The 23,400-nt window shown below is 35.0% G+C and overlaps 1 protein-coding gene across 3 annotated transcripts in view; it reads left to right on the top strand.

Moving 5' to 3' along the window:
* Positions 1-22,328, top strand: part of ANGPT1 (angiopoietin 1) — a 268,345-nt gene extending 246,017 nt beyond the window's left edge. Inside the window, exons 8-9 of one of the 3 annotated variants that reach the window (XM_010370816.2) lie at positions 7,526-7,656; positions 19,789-22,328. In XM_010370816.2, the coding sequence (XP_010369118.1) occupies positions 7,526-7,656; positions 19,789-19,949 (292 nt within the window). In that variant the 3' untranslated portion in view covers positions 19,950-22,328. The remainder of the gene's footprint in view (positions 1-7,525; positions 7,657-19,788) is intronic. The other 2 variants (XM_010370817.2, XM_030938246.1) reach the window with 2 other exon arrangements.
* Positions 22,329-23,400: the final 1,072 nt, after the last annotated feature.

Raw genomic sequence — 23,400 nt, 5'->3', positions numbered from 1 at the left:
ATTCAGTCAATAAAATATTGTATGATGGCAAGAAAATTGAAAGGTTCTCAAAAGTCTGAAATTTTAATTTATTAAAAGATAAATATTTGAATTGAGGGATATTTATTCAGACCATCTAGAGTCAAATTAACATAGACCTTAACCACGTAGTCAATCAGCAAGGCAACTTTTTGGTTTCTTGTCCTTCATATTTAGTACTCTTCTTCATCTATATAAAATAAGAAAAACTTCCAAAGGATATGGGGCCTCATGGGTTTGAGAAAATTGATCCTTTTCATCTTTAATTTCTCTGGCTTGTTGTCTCCATGCCTGTCTTCATGAACTGTATCTCTATCTCATTGTTTTTATCACTCTCAGAACACTTACATATGTCTATCAAGGTCATATATGTTTATACTTGTGTAATTTAGACTTTGTCATTCCCATAACTCATGCTTATCAAACTACTGTGTATTTTATGGTTATTGCTTAGGGAAGTTTGATTACTTTGATTTTTTTGTTTTTTGCAAATGGTCAAGTACTTACTTTACTTTGCATGCAGCAATCTTTTTAAGGGCTTTCCGGGTATCACCTTGTTTAATCTTCACAAAATATTGGCAGGACATTACTATTAGTAGAGGTATTTTACCAATGAGGCAACTGAGGATCAGAAAGAATAAGAGCTAGATCACAAACCCAGACAGGTACACCACAAACTCTGTGATGACATGCTGTCTCTCCAGACACAAGTGTTCATGACACAGCCTTAATTTGCAGAAGCCAATGGCTTATTTATTTCTCCATTTTGTGTGTGTGGAGAAGGAGGAAAAAAGGAAAAGTTTTAGTTATTGGCTTTATAGATGGTTATTTCTTTCATTAGAACTTATTTTGTACCAAATTACCTGTATCTGCTTGATCTGTATATTTTTAAAATGTTTTTAGATATCTATAAGTCTTTATCTCAGCCTTAATTCTTGGTTAGTCACACTTTACATTATCAATTCTTTTAATCTTCCTACTCACATACTCTTTTCTTTGGAAACTTCTTTCAAACATTTCTTTTCTGGAATATAGATTATTGTCATACAACTGAATGTCTTTAATATATTCACTCACTTTTTCGTAGGTGTGTTAACTTTGCTTCATATATTTTTCTAGCATTTTCTCACATATTCCCTGATAGGCTATTGCAAATAAGTACAGAATTCTGTTCATGTGTGGACAATAGAGTTGTAGAATATATCTCCAGGATGTGAAAAAGTCAATGCTAACATACATGCTCTGACATCCCTCTTGGCTAACGGTTCCCAGTTCTTTCAGTGGAAAGGGGGTAGGATTGGAGAGGTTGAATATGGCAGAGACAGCCCAAAAGCAGCAACTAGAAGTCATAACCATGTCAGGAAACTCTGTCAGATTGAGTCATTGCTACCAGTCTCTGAAAGAGAACCATGAAGGTCATTCTGAATTTCTTAGTAATTGTGAGAAAGATAAACTAGTTCCATATGGTGGCAGGGAGAGAGCTCAGAACCAAAATAAAAATCTGCTCAGCTTGTCAGTACCTACGACCTTAAAGTTCAGATATCTGAGAGTCTGTCTACTGTTTTAAAGGGTTGAGGCCAAACTTCAATTTGTCATACAAACAACTCCCACTGCCTTGGATCATGAAAGAGATGCGTGGCCCCCTGAGTATGGTGAACATGCAAAAATGTGAAGAGAGTGAGTTTCTTAAGTAGACAAAATTAGTAATAAACTGGATTCATAAGATTGTGCTGCCCATTTTAAAGAAAAGAAAGTTCTAGAATCTCTTGGATGATACGTAGGGATATTTTGAAGCCTGTTCTTCTGTAATAGAACTCACTGTTGTCCTATATTCATTAAGAAATGTGATGATTTAGTCTTTATAATTACTGAAATTTCTAAAAGTGATTGTCAAGGAGTAACTATGTTTTATCAAAGATGACTAGAGAATCATCACTAATTTCAATGGACATCAGTTTTCCTACAATATACTAATTGAAAAAATAAAAATGGTGACATTCTTTATAGTCATTCATCTGAAGGACTCATATTTTTTTCTTTATTAAGAGAAAATACATGGACGAGACTAAATGCCGTAATTCTATTTTGTGGCTGCCTTTTTGGTCACATCAAATGAGATTCTTTGGAGTTTTTTTTTTTTTTTTTTTTTTTTTTTTTCACAGCTTCCTTATGTCTGTCCCTAATGCTTTTTACTGGAGGAACATTTTGTTTTTATCTTCTAACATATCGTCTTTCATACAAGCCATGTCTACACTGGCTGAACTCAAGAAATAGATAACCAGGATTCCCAGGCTGTTATTTTGGGAGATGTAGTCTCACTAATGTTTCACACTTCCACTTCACTGTCACCGTAGTCAGGTGCAAAGCCGTCCTATATATTGATTTTTCTTTCATAAACTGAAAGTCTATTTGGAACAACTATTAGCTTCATAGAGAAAGCCACAGATAGTCAATTACACATAAGGACTTTAGATATTAGCCAGAACCAGTATTAAAAAGAATCATCCAAATGTTCTGTTTGAGCCTCAACTCAAACAAGTTTTTTTTTTCCTAATCTAATTACAGAAATACTTGGCATTAATGAGTGACTGGTCCTTAATTTACCTGTATCAAATAACTAGCTGTGGTTGTTGGCTTTGGGCCAAAAATTGGGACGCTGAGCTAGCTAAAGAGCTGCTAAGAAAGAATGAGCCCCTGAACTGTGCAAGGGACCTATCCTGGTCTATATAGTTTCTCCCAGAGTCCTTCTGCTTCCACAGAAGCACAGTTGTCCTCATTTGCAAAGTTTTTAAAATAGTGTTTAGAAGAAATGATTTTTACGAAATTTCATCTTTATCTCACAGTGCAAGAGACTGTGTGTCTCTTCCTTAGAAGAGCATAAGCCGCTCCTCTGTGACATGCTAAGGATATAAACATGGGGGATGAATGCTACTTCATGTAAATTACAAGTGCTACTAAGTCTTGAACAGCGAAACATTCATTATTCCTCAAAATATCAGTCTCTCTTCTACTTGTACATCATTCCAACCAATATATGCCACTGTTTACATTGCACATCTTGCAACTCCTCTCCACTTCTGCTTTATGTTTTAATGTTTATTCAAGGCAGGACCTTAAGGAATTAGGTTCACACCTCATTAGAATATTTCTTTTTTAAAAAATAATTTTAGCTCAAACATTAACCTTAAGCATATTTTTATTTTGAATTTGCTTTCAAATTGTTCTCAGTAGGCTATTCATACAATACAAATAAATCATTCAATAAAATGTAAGGAATAATAGGAATCAAGACATAGTCTTTTTTCCTTTACTCTATCTGCATAATGCCTTGCTCATGTTTTTATATTCTGGAGTCTCTGAGAAAATAACAAAAAACTCGAAAAATAAGAAGGATATGAGATAGTGTATATGTGTGTGTGTATATATATATAATGTATGTGATACACACACACACACACATACACACACCTACATATATATATTTTTTAATCATTTGAGTTGTATAGGCAATGAAGTGGGTACCTAGGTAGATATGTTGAGTACCTAACTAAATGAGACGTAAAAGCTGTCCTTCTGAAACTTGGACCAAGTATATTTTGATAGTAGAGCTATTTATATTTGAGTTTGCTTTTGCTTGCTACCTTGAGCTTACCAAAAATTAATTGCTGAGCGCACCTATCATCCATCTATTCAATGAACATTGAGGCCTTTCTCTATCTCAGAGACTGTTCAAGATTTCAAGATTCTGGTGATTCAAAGATGAGTAAAACATAGTTTATGCCTCAAGGAACTCACAGTTTATTATGGGAAACAGATAAGTGAAAAGACAATTAAAATACAGCAAGTAAGTGTCATCATGAAGATGCTGATTTGATGCTTTTTGAGGTTATACTTGGAACAAATCTTAAAGGATGGATAGGAATTCAGCAGCTGTTCAAACCTGGAGAGTACCTTCTAGGAAGAGGGGATGGTAGTTGCAAATGTATGGAGAAATAGGAATGTTGCTTAGAGGGAATAAGTGAGTGGGTAAGGCTGGAGCACTATGTGTATGTGCAGAAAATAACAAGACATGGGAGGGTTGGAGTGGTTGACACATGGGAAGAAGTAGACAGTAGACAAGGACTAGACTTCACAGGCCTTGCAAACCACAGTAAAGAATTTGAACTTTATCTTTGAATTTTGGAGGAACAACTGAGCGACTTTAACCAGGATGGAGGAATGATGAGATACATGTTTTTGAATGAGCTGCATGGACTTCATGGGGAAGGGGAAGAAGGAGTGAAACTCAAGGCAATGAGACTAGCTGTAAATCTTTTTTGATAATCCAGAGAAGAGCTGCCAAGACTAGAAACTGACCTCCAAGTCTTAAATAGATCTGGAAAGACATCTCTTTACTCATGGAGCCTAACATAGCATTGATGACATTCATACAGGGAAAGGTCAAGAAAGAAATGTGGATTTTATTGTAATCCTAATACCTATACCAGCACACATATAGAGAGATACCTGAAGGCAGCCTTCATCTTGTGACCACTGATGATATATTCATATAATAGCTTCCCAATGATGTTAGAGAAAAAAATGTAATGGCATGTAAAAGTGGTCATAAAATTATATTTGAAAATCATCTCATACAGAAACATGTAAAGTATAATTCTATTTCTATTTGTATTTTCACATGGGGAGAGATTGTTTTTGAAGGATACCTCTAAAGAGAGAGATGAAATGGGGCTGTGAGCAGAAGCTTTACTTATAGTGTTCAAAATGTTATAAGAATGTGTTCAGATACATGTATATTTAAAAATAAATAATATTTTATATTTAGTGGGGAGAAACAAGGAAAATACTAAAAATCTGTAATATGACAAGAGTAGTTAAACTCAGTGACGAGATTTGGGTTGATTTTTATTTCTTCTTTTTGCTTTTCTTCTGAAATTTATAATTGTGCATTTGTATTACCTTGATTACACAAATAAATAATTATAAATTATGAGACTTAGATTGTAACTCTTATGTGAAAGGATAAAAGTATAAATGATGTATTCAAGCACATAGCCAGCAGTCTGTTATTTAGAATCAAACATCTGTGCTGAATTCCCTGCAAAAGACACTATAGAAAATCATTGCATCACGGAAAGTCTGTCTTTATTAGTGAACTTAGAGCTACTGCAGAGAAAATGGCATTGACTTACCATAAGAAGGAAGGCCATTACAAATCACAGAGAAACAAAAAATCAAAGTTAAAATTGCCATTACTCATTCAAGAGCGCTTATGGGCTAAACTCTCCCGGTCCCAGTAGAGCAGATTTCAGGCTAGGAAAGACATAGCTACTTAATTTTGGAATCATTCTCTTATTCTCTCAATTCTGATTCTGTCCTTACCAAATAAGGAACTTTCTGATTATAATTTGGCTTTCTGTGTGAAATTCTCTCTAAGAAGACCATGAGATTGGGTCCCCGCCATATTCCTACTTTGACTGCAAATGGAGGCCTGACAAAAGTCTCTGTTTGTTTTGCCAATGTGTGTCTGTCTTTGGGAGGCTGAGGACCTCCAAAAGAGTGATCAAATTGAAAGTTCTCACTAACTCTGGAAGGTGGTGAATTCATCCAGGTAACATGTCCCAAAACTCCCTTTAGTGATCTGTCAGCTTACTTTCCCTGGTGAAACCCACCTCCATTTGGGCTGGCTGCAGCCTCAAATGTGAATTGGCACTTTAAAAAATTCTACAATTTTGCATCACCGATGACTTGTAGCCTGCCTCTCAGAGTTTTAAAATACAAGCTTTTGTGTGATAATTCAACATTAGAAAATTATTTTTACTACTGTGAAACAAAAGTTCCATTAATTATTGGAACCAACAAAAGCTGACTGAGGTTTACTTGTATACTTTGCTGTGGCTCAAAATCTCTGCAGATTATTTGTAAAATATTGCACAAACATCCAATAATATTGTTTTTTGCTAAAAATAATATCAAATACCACAAACAATAGGATATATACATATACCTAGATGCAAACACAAGTTGAAATATATCTCCAAATATTAATTGATCTTTATTATTCTATTTCATAGTAGTGTAATGTTTTGCTCAGAGCCAGCCTAGGTTTTACAAGTGTCTCATTCATACAGAGATATGAATCACCCATTAACTATACTGTGGGTGGATAATATTCATAAATAAGATCCAGGCATGCAGGTGATGACCTATATGAATTTGAAGGGAATATTACTACATGATTCTGATGAAAACATTGTGGTGGTATGCAGGAGCAGTGTTAGGTAGAGTTAGAGAGAGAGGGGCTAGAGTCTTAGCCAGAGAACACCTTGGGCATCAAGCTGTCAATACAACAACTTCAATTTAGCTACTCTAAGCCCTGTGGAGCCACTGAAGGACTTGAGCAAGTTTACATTAGTTCTAAGCACTACATTGCCCAGAAGGATATGAAAGCAGCATGTACGATCAGTAGGAAATGAGCAGACATCAGACAAGGCAATACATTTGGCAACTATTGTGATTTGTCCACTAGTTCTTGGATTCTAGGACAATACTTGACAAAATGCTCTCTTTGGACAGTCTGCAAAGAGAAATCTGAGATGCTATTTGAAAACAAATATTCTTGGGATTAGTAAACAGGCCTTTTAAACAAAAGGTCAGATGATTTGTTATATGCACTACCATTAGAGGGCCACTGATCTAGGTTAACGCAAGTTTTATGTAAGAAATGTTTCTAGATAGTAAGATAGGTTCTTCGAAGAATACCATATTAAACAGATGGGATTTTGAATTTAATTTTAGGGATACCTCTAGAATACAAGTCCCTCAAAAGCATGCCTTTTTGTTTTGTTTTCTTATATGTCTTAAGTGCCTAGATCAATAACGTGTATATAGTTTGTGCTCAGCAAACATTTGTCCAGGGAATGCATAATGATTCAAAGCTTGAGTTTTAGACTCATACAAGCTAAATTCCAGCTTACATAGCTTCCCTAAACCTTGGTGTACAATTTGGGGATGTTAATATCGGGATCACAGATTTAATATAAAAATTTAACCAAATAACCACTGGAAATTATTTAGCATAGTGCCTGGCACAGAGCAAGTCCTCAATCAATGACACTTACTCCTTGTATTGCTATTAATAACGTTTAGCACATCTGCAATATTATATATTAATGGATTAAGAGAGTGACATGCTGAATTGACATTGTAAAAAGCATTTAGGTTTAGAGGTTAATACTTGTATTAAAAAATAAACCGAGGTTTTTATGTTTTCTGGATCCTGCATTATCAGAGAACCATATGAGTTTGAGCATGCATAATGACATAAACTTTTTCCTTCCTTTGTTCTTTTGGTCCAGATAGCTTGCATCTTCTAAAGGTTTGTTGGAAGGGCTGAGTTCAAAGAAAGAAAAAAATGATGAAAAAGCAAACATTCAACAAGTTGGTCTTCTGGGTTCTGTTATTCTGTCGAATGGCTTATCTTTCTTTTTTTACTTTTTGACTTCAGGTTGTATTTAAAAGGTCACACTGGGACAGCAGGAAAACAGAGCAGCCTGATCTTACACGGTGCTGATTTCAGCACTAAAGATGCTGATAATGACAACTGTATGTGCAAATGTGCCCTCATGTTAACAGGAGGTAAGTCCTATGGGGCCACTCTCTAAGCTATGTTTCATTGGTTTGGGGCTTAAGGTTTCTTATCTATGAGAGAGGAGTATGATCTTATGGTCAGGAAAGTTAAGAGCAAGTCCCTAGAGATCATTTTGTTCTGTCCACGAATTTACCCTGCGTTCTTGTGTAAGACATTGCTAGCATATTTAGAGGTTTGCATCCTCCCCCAACATCAATAGTGAAAGTGTGCTAAGCTTGGTTCTGAATACATTTTTTAGTCCCTTAAGTCCCAGATATTCTACTTTCTAAATAAGCATCTTGATACCCTTAGTAAGATGAACAATAGTTTGGGAACTCAGCATATACAGCAATTACTTCTTACAAACTACTTTGCAATTATGTAATAAGTTAATTGATTATTTTGTTGAAATGAGATAAGAAAAATAAAGAGGTGTAGTTAAACCAAAAGTAACACAGTTCAGACCAGCTATACCAGAGTTTTACACTATATAATATTAATCATTGCAAGATATTTTAGCTAGTATAGGAGATATCATTAAATAATATCATATCATAGAATAAGAAAGTTAATCCTTTTGTATATTTTAAATATTTTTCCAGCCTTATGATTGCCCAACAGAGAAATTCTCAATTTGGTGCTATCATATCTGTAATACTTCCTCAGCACTTACCAATGACGCTTCTTGACAAAAAACAAAAAACAAAAAAAAAAAAAACGTAGTCTCAGAGCCTTGGTTAAGCAATGGCACATACCTAAAATTAAATAATGTTATTTTGTTTTAATTTTATGAGTTTTATATCTACCTTTTTTTTTTTTTTTTTTTTTTTTTTTTTTTTTTTGAGACAGAGTTTTGCTCTTTTTGCCTAGGCTGGAGTGAAATGGTGCTGTCTCAGTTCACTGCAGCCTCCACCTCCCGGGTTCCAGTGATTCTCCTGCCTCAGCCTCCTGAGTAGCTGGGATTACAGGCACCCACCACCAAACCCTGCTAATTTTTCTATTTTTAGTAAAGATGGGGTTTCACCATGTTGGCCAGGCTGGTCTTGAACTCCTGCCCTCAAGTGATCTGCCCACCTTGTTCTCCCAAAATGCTAGGATTACAGGCATGAGCCACCCTGGCACCTGGCTATGTCTAACTTCTATTACAGTAAGTGGTGCTGGTTTCCTCTTTAAATGAATGATATAAACTTGCATTTTAGAATGCATTCACAATATTCTGTATTTAACAAATAATTGATTTAAGAAAAAATTGATCCATATTAATAAAAGTTATAAGTGGATATGGCAAAACTGTGAAGTTGATACATGACTGACTGAAGTTTGGGAAATACTAAGATAAAACCCAGTGGTAAATGCTATTGCTCAAGAATGTTATAGGGTCTGGCAGGAAAGGAGTTGGCATCAAACAAAATTGTAAGAGAAATTCCTATTTCAGTGTTTCTCCTCTCACAGTTTTACTGCTGCTTCTCTCTCTTACTATAGTAACAATCAGTACCACCTTCAATTGTTCTAATATACTTTCTGTCTTAATTCTATTACAAAACATGTTTTCTCATTAGTAAGGAAAAAATTGTTCAAATCTAATATTTTCCTTTCCTAACACTACATTACTACCATTATTATAACATATTACATATTTCTGCACATGTTGTACTATCTTACTTGAACTCCAGATCCACTCTGTGAGATAGCAGGGAGAGAAACTTATCTCTATATTGTACCTCAGGAAAATGAATGACAGTTAATGTTTGCCATTTCATCCCAAACATCTAGCACAGCTGATTGTGGCACATAGAAACCTATTAGAAAATGTAGTATATGAATTAGTGAAGTAGTAGTGTACATGAATGAGTGTAGTACGTGAATGACCATCTTGTAACTCTTGAAATAACTTTCAAATTTTAAAACCAAGGAAATAAATCATTAGGTTGACATTATCTTCATCAATGAATAGAGCTTGGAAAAGTATGGAGTGAAGGTTTTGGATAGTTATTATTATTATTTTGAGAACAAGTCTCACTCTGTTGCCCAGGCTGGAGTGCAATGGCGTGATCTCAGCTCACTGCAACCTCTGCCTCCTGGGTTCGAGCAACTCTCTTGCCTCAGCCTCCCGAGTAGCTGGGACTACAGGTGCGGGCCACCATGCCCAGCTAATTTTTGTATTTTTAGTAGAGATGGGGTTTCACCATGTTGACCAGGCTGGTCTGGAACCCCTGACCTCTGGTAATCCACCCACCTCAGCCTCCCAAAGTGCTGGGATTACAGGCATGAGACATGAGCCACCGTGCCCAGACAGTTTGGGATAAATCTTTTGTCTTCCTTCCTATTGCCAACCCTTCCATTACTACTATCATCAAATCACAACCCGTTGACCCCAGCCATGCCATCTATGTTGACATCTTTTCAATATGATACCCGCCCCAATATTATCAAAACTAACCTATTATGATTCTGCCTCTATCATATTCTTTTCTGTTTTTGTTTTTTGTTTTTTGTGTTTTGAGATGGAGTCTCGCTCTGTTGCCCAGGCTGGAGCGCAGTCGCGCGATCTCGGCTCACTGCAAGCTCCGCCTCCCAGGTTCCCGCCTCAGCCTCCGGAGTAGCTGGGACTACAGGCGTCCCCACAACGCCCGGCTAATTTTTTGTAATTTTAGTAGAGACGGGGCTTCACTGTGTTAGTCAGGATGGTCTGGATCTCCTGACCTTGTGATCCGTCCGCCTCGGCCTCCCAAAGTGCTGGGATTACAGGCATGAGCCACCGCGCCCAGCCTCATATTCTTTTCCTTAAGCTTTGAACATATCCTTTTGGTATCATATTTAACATTATCAAATATTAAAAAGTCTCCTATGTGTAATTTTATGACTCCTCCGTCAGCCCTCACCCCCAGAAGTAGTTGCTACAAATCTAAGATTTTTTTTTTTTTTAATGGTACACACAAGGTAGGTCTTGAGCTTTTTCCTGAAATAAAATTTTTCTTTTTATTACATCCCTGAGCTCATAAAGGAAATTGTCAGCAACTTTATATAAGGACAAAGGGACTTTGATTTTTCAATTTCCTGCACATTTTAATATTGAAATATTATTTTCTCCATGTCTATTTTTACAGGTATTTTTTCTTACCAAATAAATACAATACATGAAAAAACAACAGTAAAATCTTTCAAATGTGTCCTTAGAAGAGTATTCCAATATGTTCATATTTCTGTCACAATAATGAAAATATGGAGTAAAGCAAAGAGGAGAATGTACATCTTGGTTGTCATTGAGAAAATTTCACTGCTCAGATTTATGATTTTATTTCTGCTTTAAATGATTAAACTTTGTCATGTTCTTTCATCCACAATTATTCTTGGACCCAGTTCTTACTCACCAATAAACACGTATGTTTGGAAGAGAATATTTCCACTTATTGCTTGGGCTGGAATAGTCTTAAGTAAATGTGTTTTTGTAATAAATGCCATTACCTTATCAAATGTCCCTTTGAAAGAATCCAGGTCTTGCAAAGTTATTTATTATGGAAAGCTAAAATGTGGAATTTAGATAGCTAAGAACTGGAGAACGTAAGGATGAATATCATTGACAGTCCAGGTAACTGGAGTATTGCCTGGAACTTAGGTCCTACTTAGATGCTGCCCACCACTACTACTTATTCTGTCAAAGTTTCCCTTAGAGCCATTTTCCTCATCTAATGATTTTTCCTTTCTTTTTTTTTTTAAACTTAGTATTTGAGCCTGTTGCCTGTTTAAAATAGCCTCTCTTAAGCAGTGAGACTTCATACTCTTTGAAGCTAGTAACTCATAGCTCTTTGTCATTATCAATTAAAGCTTTTTTTTATCTTCTTTGTTTATATATTTTTCCTTTGTTTCTTCTAAAAGGAATTAAGAGTAAAATAAGATTTATTGCCAACTAACTATCCTAGTTTTCTTCAAGTACAAAGAGGAATTCTAGTTGGAGAATCTGGTATCATTACCCTTATTGGTAAAAGACTGAATGGCAGGAAATAGGCTTAATTGAAAGCAGAAGGTATTTCAGCTAGACCGAAGGTAGGACTTGATCTTTGCTCTTCATTTCCTAACTTCCTTATTTCTTAGCTTTCTTCTGTCAATTTAAGGTATTTTTAATGAGCACCTATTAAAGGGGTTAATTACTATTAAAGAAATGAGCAAGACAGGCTAGAGCATAAGTTTCATTAAAAATGTAAAAGAAATAGTTTTATCTACTATTTAACATTAAGAAAATGAAAATGTAATCTCATTCAATGCATACTTTTTTATAGATTTATTGTATATGGAGATAAATATGTGAAAAATTCTGATTCTAGAATTAAGACAATAACAAATTCTTGTTACTAGATTGTCACATTCAAAACAAACTTACCTTCAGCAGAAAAAAACGTTCTTTGGTACTAAATTAGGAGCTTTCAAAATCAGCATTTCTGAAAGTTTGCTTAAGCTACAGTTAACTAAAATTATTAAAATTATATTTAAAGAATTATTTCTAAAAATCTGTCATAAACTGTAATTATTAAAAATTGCTAACCACAAAAACAAATACATTATTGTTTTACATTCCTTACTTTAGTTTCAATATAATTTCCATATTTAGTACATAATATAAAGGCTATGTAAAAATGTGACCTAACTTTCTATAGAAATAATCTATTGAAGTAGAAACTCTGATTTATTTTCCCAATGCATAAACCATGTTAACTGATAGACAAGACTTTCTAAAGCTAACAAAGGATGTTTTCCAGTTCAGTCCTTAAAGAGGGGAAAAAGCCATACACATAAATTTCTTAGTACATCTAGAACTTTCCAGATGCTAACAGCAGAGAGTTGATAAATGCTCACTTTGCCTACTATATAATCTTAAAGAACACAAAGAAAATGATAGAAGCCAGCAGTTTTTTCAACTGGTGTATGACCTTGAAGTGACAAGATCTTTGGGAAAATATAATCGTCTTAGCATTTTTGAGAACCTGCTAAGCATGATCAGATAACTAAAATTCTCTAAGTTTCAAGGTAAAAATATTGAGAGAAAAGAAGATCCATATGACTAATGTAAGATTGACTATATAAATCTACATTGCATTACTTTTATTTCAACCCAATTTCTATATTTAGTACATAAAACGTAAGTCTATTCTACACAAATGTAAGTTTTGTAAATGCACGGATTTTGTGCTGTCCACTACTGTATCCCAAGTGACTGCCACAGTGTGTGGCATATAGCATATGTTCAATAAATACTGGCTTGATGAGTAAATATGCTAGCAGTGACTCTGAAATGACATTGCAAAATTACAAATTATTCTGGTGAAAAGACATAAAGTAAATGAATGTTAGTATAAATGTTACTCTTGCATGAACTTATTTTTAAAATGCCTAATACATACATGTATTTCTATGCCCAAACAAGGAACAAAGAGGTGACTATCAAGGACTGAAACTAACTTAAGAATAACCCCAAAAGACTAAACTGCAGAATTGTAAAAATTTGAGTGTTAGGTTCCCGACTTTCAAATAAATTTGAGCTTCCTAAAATGCAAAGTTTAAGATTATATTCCTGTTTTCTGGGGCAAAGTTTCATTTATTAGAAAAAGAGCAAAGAGTATCAGAAAATGTCTTTTATAAGTTTGGAAAAAGGTGAATCAGAACCGGTAGTCCTCTCGCGCAAGGTTACAACCAAAGCTTAATGATTGGCAGTGGATGAGAAATAACCAATTAACTTTGTATTGTACTCAGTAATAATATTTAAAATCTTATTGAATTCTTTTTAACAGATATGTTTGTATTATCCTAAATGATTTGTATTTAATAACTTATATGAAGCTTCCAAAAACTCTTGGAAATAGAGACCACAATAATACTTTTGGCAAGAACTGAGATACAGAAAAGTTAGATAATTTGCCATAGGTAACAGAATTTTGTCGGAAGTAGAATTTAAATGCAGGTACTCAACCTCCAGAGGCCTTTGTTCTATCTACTCTTTCTACTGCTTCCATTAAAAGGAATGACATTCAAAGAGAATGATGACATTCAAAATGAATGACATTCAAAGAGAGCTCTATTGTACTGTTTGCAGCATCTTTTTGCAAGCATTTCCTCACTTAAACATGGTTAAAAGCAAAATGAAGTATGAGGGAGAAGAGAGGCAGTAAAAGAATACCTAGAAGTTTTGAATGAATTCAATATTCCTAGCCAGGATAAACAGCTTTTCATATTTAGAACAAAAAGAAGAGAAAGGAAAGAAAAAAAAAAAAAACAGCCCCCCAAAAAACAAAAACAAGTCCTTGGCCTGAAGGGGATATAGTATGAGATGACAGAAGGAATGCAGACTTCTAGCAAGGTCCTTTGCCTCCTGCATGCAAGACCAATGCAGCTGCTTCTTGAGGCTGGCTTTGGGTAGGGCCAACTTTGTCCACATAAACTCACCAAGAGATTTTTTCCATTATGATCCCATCGATGGCACCAATCAATTTAGTTTAAACTCATCCTTACTTAGTGATGAAAGATGAAAATCTTAATTTCTGTGCAACTTCTTTTGCGTACTGCTGATTAGAATGCATGCATTGAAAACGAACAAAAGAAATCTACAAAAACAGATATACCTTTTCATTTTGCTGTACATTTTATCACAGAAAAGAAGTGTTGAGAGATGTTTTGTTTAGAATCAGAAGAATTTAAGAATTAGGTTTCCTGATGTTCAAATAAAGTTGAACTTCCTGAGTACAAAGTTGAGAATCAAATTCCTATTTTCTGGGCAAAGTTTCATTTATTAGCGATCAAATGTGAATTTTCTGCTTCAAAGATAAAAGGCACAAATGATTTTAAAAGACCTGGGATAGTTATTACAAAATAAATTTTAATGAGTTAAGTGTAAATGAATTGGAAACATGAATCTCAGATTTCTTATTAAAATATACATGAGGTTACAAGTTATGAAGAAAAATGTTTGGCAAAGTACATCTCAGCAGTTGCCAACCTTAAAACATTTGAGACTGAGTGTGGTGGCTCACGCCTGTAATCCCAGCACTTTGGGAGACCAAGGTGATTGCATCACCTGAGGTCAGGAATTCGAGACCAGCGTGGCCAACATGGCAAAACACCACCTTTACTAAAAAAAAAAAAAAAAAAAAAAAAAAAAAAAAAATTAGCCAGGCGTAGTGGCAGACACCTGTAGTCCTAGCTACTCAGCAGGCTGAGCCAAGAGAATCACTTGAACCCGGGAGACGGAGGTTGTAGTGAGCCAAGATCCGCCATTGCACTCCAGCCTGGGCGACAGAGTGAGCCTCCATCTCAAAATAACCAAACCAAAACAAAACAAACCAAAACAAAAAAAATTGGAGACATTTTATCAGCTGTCCCAATAGCAGATGGTAACTGCTTTTTCGATCTTTTGCTTGCATCGTTGAGTTCTTTTAGGCTTGAAGTGCCTTCCCTAGATTAATTGCTTTAGGATATTTCTTATTTGTTATTCCCAACCATAAACAAAATACAAAGTTAATATTTTCCCAGGATTGCACAGAATATGTAATTCAGCTATTCAGTATCTTATCAGAGAGGAACTGCAAACTCAGGCATACTCTTCTGTATATTCATAGAACATCTTCATCCCATGCAAATATATCATATGTACTGAGTATCAATGATCACTTATAAATACAAGAAATGCGTATGAGTAATGAGGACTCTGCTATACTTTTGCCTGCTTTGAAAAAATGTTTTAAACCACATATTTTCAGGATGTGTGTATAAAAGACTTGGCCATGCTTAATTTTTAAAAATAAAGGTTGAAAGTGGACAAACTTTGAAATATTTGATATGAAAAAATTATTTAGTTTGTTTTAATGTATGTGTCAGAGAAAACAGACAATCCTTGCCTACACAGAAATAATTACGTCTACTACCTTGAAGTTAGGATATCTTATAATAAAACTGAAATGGTCATGAGAAATAATTGCTCTTTTATTTCATTTTCTTCCATCTAAATTCATCATCTTTATTATCAATTGCTCTGAGATAGATCGCAGAATTCATGGCCCACTGGTCTTAAGATAAAGAGTTAATTGAACATTTCAAACTCCTTGATTTGTCATGAAATCAAAATGAAACATTTAAAAAAATTAGGAGCTTAAATGCCAAGTTTTTATAACATGAACATTGTACAACTGTACTTATTTGGGGCTAATTATTTTCATATTTCTCTAATAAACCCCACTAAGCAAATAAGAAAATATGTTGGCACTGATAACCTTGTCTTTATTATTAAATTATTATGATGCTCCACAAGGTCTTGTCTCTTTTTTTCCTGCCCTAAACATTCTGCCCCATTTTCTAGATAACTTACAGCTGGCACTTAAGTAGGATTTTTTTTTTTTATAGGCTATAATAGTGCATTATCTTATTTGATCCTTATAACTGTGCTGTGAAAATGGTTGGTCAGTTCTTAGAATCTATGTATTATAAATGTGACCTTAAACAGTTCCTTAAACTCCGTGAGCATTAGTATCTTTATTATGGTATTTGCCACATCACTTAAGGCTGTTTGGGGGGATAAAATGAGAAAATGCATACAAATACCTTCATATGAACGATTCAATAAATATCAAATACTATTGGTACTATTGTGTAGGATCTCTTGGTTATTAATTGATGAATTAAGCATGAAGTCTGGGTCTTCTAACTTCTGCCCCGGCGTTCTGCAGGCTTCCCATTGCCCTAAAGAAAATGTCTAAAGGTGTAATAAAAACCTTTATGTTCTCCCTCCTGTTTATTTTTTAGCCCTATGTTCTCCAACCCTTTAACCCACTGGCACTCCAGCCAAGCCAACCTGCTGGCAGACACTCTCTCCTGCTCTTCCAGAGTACAGACTGTATAGAATCTCTTTCTGTTCAGTGAACTCTACCCATCCTTCAGGACCCAGAGCAGCTGTTGAATGAGTGAGCTTTGTGGTCCCTCAGACAGTTAACACCTACTGCCTCTGTATTTCCATAAAATTTTCTTCTTCTCTTTGTTTAGTGGCTGTCATCTCAATTTATAGCATTTTGTTTGTCTCCTACACAAAACTGTGCATGCTTTAAAGTCAGAAATTTTGTTTCCAAAAATTCCTGTCCCCTATCTCTATCCATTGGTTAACATTTGCAGAATTGATTCTAGACTCAATTTTCTTCTTTTTTTATGGTGTCACATATGCTCAGGATAGCTTTGGAAGATCATAGAGAATGAGGGCTCTAAACAGTGTTTGATGAAACATTTAACCTAGCAGATCTGGTTCTTCTGGGTCGATTGTGGTTCCCATCTGTAGAGAATGTTTTACTTGTTTGCCTCATCGTGGACAAGCAGGCTGGTTAAACTCCAAATTGTTCCATAAACATTGAACTTCTCTCCAGGACTGCCTATTCCTCCACCTTCATTTCCTGCAAGTCATTTCTTGTTCACTGTGCACCAGCTGCACTGATGTCCCTACACATCCCAAGCTTCCTTTCTTCCTCATTGCCTTTGCAGGTGCTGTACTCTGCTTATCAGGGTCTTTTCCCATCTTCCTGGGGCTGCCTCTCTCCTCTTTCAGGTCTCGTTAAATATCAGCTTCTTTCACGAGTGTGAAAACTCGAATTATTCTCCTTCAGAGCTCCTACTTATTTTCTTCATGACATTTTAAGTCATAATTTATATTAGGTTGGTGAAAAAGTAATTGCATTTTTTGTCAATAACAGTCATGGCAAAAACCGCAATTACTTTTGCACCAACCTAATAGTAATTTCTGTGCCTGCTTACATATATTCATCTGTTTCTCTCATTAGAAGTGAGTTTCATGAAGGCAAGGACTACTTCTGTCTTGAGTATTGTGTAACAACGTTTCACAATATTTATATATTGAATGGATACATAAGAAAAAAATTGATACAATAAGGACAGGTATTACATATTGGGGTATCTATCAAATATAGCATTTTGGTAAGCTAAACTTCAGACAACAAAGACTTCACAAGGAGAACCGATCAGAGAGTCAATCAGTTAACAAGCCTGCAGTGACCCACTGGTCATTTGGGAAGCAAACTTTGTTAGGTGTCTACTAAGTACAGGAGATAGGCCAATATACAAACCATGGCTTTCCATTGTTTTTAGGGTGATGAACAAAACACTGGGTGATGTGCTTCAGACCCTCTCAGCTTCAGGCGACTATCCCCCTCGTTGATTGTGACACAGCCATACTGGCCTTCTTTCAATGTCTCCGAAATGCCATTTTACTCATTGCAAACATTACCCCACTTTATGCATTCAAAAAGATACACAAGATGAATTTACCTGACTCTCTCACAGGCTCTTACTGTTTCTTGTCTCTTTCCTAAGTTTTCCCAAAGTTTCCCGATGAAACCCATTCTTCAGCCTGTGCTCTTTATTGCCAGGCTGTTGTTGCAACAGATGTCTGTCTTTCCGTACTCCTCTGGGACTCTTGTGACTTTCTATAAACCACGTAAACAAAAACACACATTTTACCCTAATGCAACTTGGAAGAGAATTCTATGAATCGTTGTCAGTCTCAACAATAGAGTTAGTGTGTTTGCTTGAGAGACCATGGTACATATTTGAAAGACTATAAAAAGTTCATTAATGCAATGGAAAAGTGCCTCAAGAAGGTCACAGAAAAGGAGGAGAAAAGTTAAAACACAGAAGCAATCAACTTGAATTTCATCTGTGAGTTTCATTTTAGTCCTTTAGGAAAAGTCTTTTGGGCAAATAAATTCACTAATATTAGAATGCTTTTTATAATATAAACAACACATTTTTACCAGCTGTACTGATCAAAAATTAGAGGAATTAATCTTAAGAAAAACAAAGGTAGAATTTTACTTGCAGTTCCTCCTCCTTTGCCAAACAAGAACCTTTTTGTCCCTCGTGTTTTGACTACATTAACATTTATGTTGTTTGCATACAGTTGATAAAACTGCATGGAATATAGTGTCTTTCCAAATTCATCAAGACATACCTTGTGGTTCCGCAGTATGAACTGGTGATTAATGCAGCTTGTTACTCCTCTAGTGTGACTTTATAAACACAAGCCAGCTATATTCATCTTCTAAAGTTGAAAAATGAAAACTAGCTTTTCTCCACTTAACTTTTTCTAAAGTTTCTGCAAGATGGTGCTCATGTTACAGTTAAACATCAGCTGTACAGCTTTCTCTTTCTTTAGCTATTAGTCCCTTAGGTATAAGTCTGTAATCTAAGAGAGGTCAACTGTGTCCAAATAAAAAGTATGCCAGAATGTCTCTGGCATAAATCTCTCCCTAAAGATTCAGTAGTGTTACTTCAGGAGACAGGAAAAAACACTATGCTTTATCTAAAAATCTAAGAACTTAATTTATTTAAAAAATAAAACTGAGTTATCCAGTTATCCTTATAGAGAGCTATACAAGCACAGAATTTCCATGTTACTCATCAAATTGTTTTTCTTTTTACTAAGTTTGGAAATCACTTAAATAACCATAGACAAAATATGGCTGTACAGGAACTGAATGGCTATTATTGCAGAACTTTTTCTATTGTTATAAGCTACAGAGAGGGCACATTAATTAAAAGTCCTTTTGAGCATCATAGTCATCGCACAGTATCCAATTAATTTTAGAAGCAGCTTAGGGCCAATTATTGACAAACATATGCAGTAAATGGAGAATATCTTTCTATTTAGATCTCAGTTGCTTGTCTAAGTTTCTGAATTTCTTTACTAATAATTAATTGTTCTATTCCCAGTAACAGTCTTAAGATGGAATGCCTCTTATGGGTATATACATTTTCCTTACTGCACTTGTCTTACATGTGAATCCATCTCTTATGTAGATTGTATCTTGAAGCCCAGAGGCTTCCCATCATTACAAGAGGAAGTGAGTTCCAGTGGAGTCACTGAAAGCTGCTTTCCATGACAGCATTGCTCTCTCTGATGGGTCACACAAATCTTAAATCAGAAGTCATTTAAAACAGTTTCACTACTGAGGATATATTTACTGATGCCTCCTAATTGCAAATAAACACAACAAAAACAAGCAAGTTTCCCATCACTTAATGCCATTGATTTCCAAATATTCCATTTACTTATAATTGTTGCCTCTCCTTCTCTCTTCTATCATGAACTATTTTTTCAGGCTGGTGGTTTGATGCTTGTGGCCCCTCCAATCTAAACGGAATGTTCTATACTGCGGGACAAAACCATGGAAAACTGAATGGGATAAAGTGGCACTACTTCAAAGGGCCCAGTTACTCCTTACGTTCCACAACTATGATGATTCGACCTTTAGATTTTTGAAAGCACAATGTCAGTAGTGATTATAAAAGCAACAAAGAAATCTGGAGGAGCTGCCAGGTGAGAAAGTGCTTGAAAACTTCAGAAGCAAACAATATTGTCTCCTTTCCAGCAATAAGTGGTAGTTATGTGAAGTCACGAAGGTCCTTGACTGTGAATCTGGAGCCTTTTGAGTTCACAGGAGTCTCTACTTGGGGAGACAGTGCTCACGTGGCTTGACTATAGAAAACTCCATTGACTGTCGGGCTTTAAAAAGGGAAGAACCTGCTCAGCTTTGCTGTGCTTCAAACTACTACTGGACCTTATTTTGGAACTATGGTAGCCAGATGATAAATATGGTTAATTTCATGTAAAACAGGAAAAAAAAAAAAAAAGAGTGAAAAAGAGAATATACAGGAAGAATAGAAACAAGCCTGCCATAATCCTTTGGAAAAGATGTATTACACCACTGAAAAGGTGTTATATCTATGCAAACCTACTAACAAATTATACTGTTGCACAATTTTCATAAAAATTTAGAACAGCATTGTCCTCTGAGTTGGTTAAATGTTAATGGATTTCAGAAGCCTAATTCCAGTGTCATACTTACTAGTTGATTTCTGCTTACCCACCTCCAAATGAAAATTCCATTTTTGTAAGCCATAATGAATTATAGTACATGGACAATAACTGTGTGGTAGAAACAAACTCCATTACTCTGATTTTTGATACAGTTTTCAGAAAAAAAAAAATGGACATAAGTAAGGATGTATGTGGTGAAAACTTACCACCCCATACTATGGTTTCCATTTACTCTAAAAACTGATTGAATGATATATAAATATATTTATAGCCTGAGTAAAGTTAAAAGAATGTAAAATATATCATCAAGTTCTTAAAATAATATACATGCATTTAATATTTCCTTTGATATTATACAGGAAAGCAATATTTTGGAGTATATTAAGTTGAAGTAAAACCAAGTACTCTGGAGCAGTTCATTTTACAGTATCTACTAGCATGTGTATACATACATGTAACTTCATTATTTTAAAAATGTTTTTAGAACTTCAATACTCACCCTGTTATGTCTTGCTAATTTAAATTTTGCTAATTAATGGAAACATACTTACCAGATTCACACTGTTCCAGTGTCTATAAAAGAAACACTTTGAAGTCTATGAAAAATAATTATAAATATCATTGTACATAACATGTTTATATCTGCAATAAACCTAATAGCTAATTAATCTGGAATATGCAACATTGTCCTTAATTGATACAAAAAAACACAAATGCTCAAAGAAATCTACTATATCCCTTAATTAAATGCATCACTCTTAATATTTTTCTCCTTCAGGCCATTCCCTTAGGCAATTTTTAATTTTTAAAAATTATTATCTGGGGGAAAAATTGGCAAAACTATTATATGTAAAGGAAATATATACAAAAAGAAAATCAATCATAGTCACCTAAGAGAAATTCTGACTGCTAGTTGCTATAAATAACTTAATGGGAATATTCCTATGGGATAATCTATTTTAAGTGAATTTTTGGGGTGCTTGAAGTTACTACAGCATTTTTTCGAGAAGTCTTCTCTGCCTCTAAGTGTCCAAGGTTATAACAGTAAGTAGTTTTTATTAAAACATGAGTCACTATGGGATGAGAAAATTGAAATAAAGCTATTGGGTCTCCTCTCTTACAAAAGAGACAGTTGTTGGCAAGATAGCAATGCCAGCTTCAAACTTGGTGACTTGATCCACTATGCCTTAATGGTCTCCTCCATTTGCAAAAATAAAGCTATTCACATTGTCAAGAAAAATATGTTTTAAAGTCTACAATCAAGTCTTTTTTATATTTATGTGTCTGTATTCTACCCCTTTTGGCCTTACAAGTGATATTTGTAGGTATTATACCATTTTTCTATTCTTGGTGGCTCCTCCATAGCAGGCAAGCCTCTCCCTCTAAAAACCTTCTCGACTGTTTTCAATTAAGGGAAAGAAAATGAGTATTTTGTCCTTTTGTGTTCCTACAGACACTTTTTTAAACCAGATTTTGGATAAGGAATACTATTTCCAAACTCATATTACAAAAATAAAGTAATAAAAAAAAAGAAAGCATGATATTTACTATTTTGTTGTCTGGGTTTGAAAAATGAAATATTGTTTCCAATTATTTATAATAAAGCAGTGTAAAATGTTTTATGACTCCGTTATGTGTGTTATGTAATACCTACATGTTTATGGCAATTTAACATGTGTATTCTTTGCATTTAATTATTTCAGAATAGGGTAATTAGGTATTCGAATTTTGTCTTTAACATTCATGTGGTTTCTTGCAAAGTTTTTCATATCAACACAACATTATTTGATTTAAATAAAATTGAAAGTAATACTTGTGCAACTTCATTTTATTTTTAATACATATTTTGTGAAATTTAAATTAGAGATTTATGAAGTTATAGAATCATTGACAAAAATCTACCAAATGAACTAAAGCCTCAATCTTAGAAAAACTTTCAGTCTTGGATGAATTAAGAAAGCTTAGTCTCATTAGAATGGTAAATCAAAGCAGTGGGTCTCAGTCCCATGTCCCTACAATATGATTGTCGTGTCCTGCCAATTATTAAATGCCACATTATCATGTGACAATTGACAATATATTCTGGGAACTCTGAATGTAGAGTAAGAGGATGTGTGTTAAAAATTTGAGTTTGGTGTACAGGAGGAAAAGGAAGGCGCATAAAGGAGATGCTACTTGTCCCTCTCACCTAACATGCCATCAGCAGTCTTATCAGTCCTTGCAAGAAATTTCATGCCTATGGCCTTGATTCTTCTCCTATTTCCATCACATTGATTCAAACCTTCCTTCATTTTCTTTCACCTAGATGATTGGAAAAGACACTCTTTCATCCTGCCCCTCTGTGCTATTATTCACCTCACAACCATAAAACCTTATTCCTTCTAAAGCCAGACTTCTGAACATGGTTTTTCCCAGCTCAAAACACTTCAGCGTTTCCTCACTACTCCCTGAATTTAAAATAAACAGGTCAGGTTAATCTCAGCCTTCATTGCCAGACAGCTTCTTTCCACCTACTCAGTATTCCAATCAAAACAAAGAAGCCCCATGGTCGACTACTTAAAAAAATGATGTCTATTCTTCCCCTTTCTGTATTCATACCTTTTGCAATGCGAATTTGCAACTTGTTCCATAAAGAGATAAACTCTATTTCCTTACTCCCTGAATGGCTAGCTCCGGACTTGCTGTAGCCAATAGAACACAACAGAAGTGATGATTCTGTGCCAGTTCTGAGTCTGGTCAGAAACATTCTACGTTTGGCATGAAAAAAAGCCCAGCGTAGCCTAATGAAGGATTAGAGACCACATGGAGCAAAGCCTAGTCTACCAGCTGAGACCACCCTAGACCAGCCAGCCCATAGCTGACCCATGGATGATTCAAGATACATAAGTGATCT

Source organism: Rhinopithecus roxellana, chromosome 9 (assembly GCF_007565055.1).
Source record: "Rhinopithecus roxellana isolate Shanxi Qingling chromosome 9, ASM756505v1, whole genome shotgun sequence".
NCBI classification, from domain to species: Eukaryota; Metazoa; Chordata; class Mammalia; order Primates; family Cercopithecidae; genus Rhinopithecus; species Rhinopithecus roxellana.
Note: the sequence above shows the minus strand (reverse complement) of the source record. Positions and strands in the feature narration are given on the sequence as shown.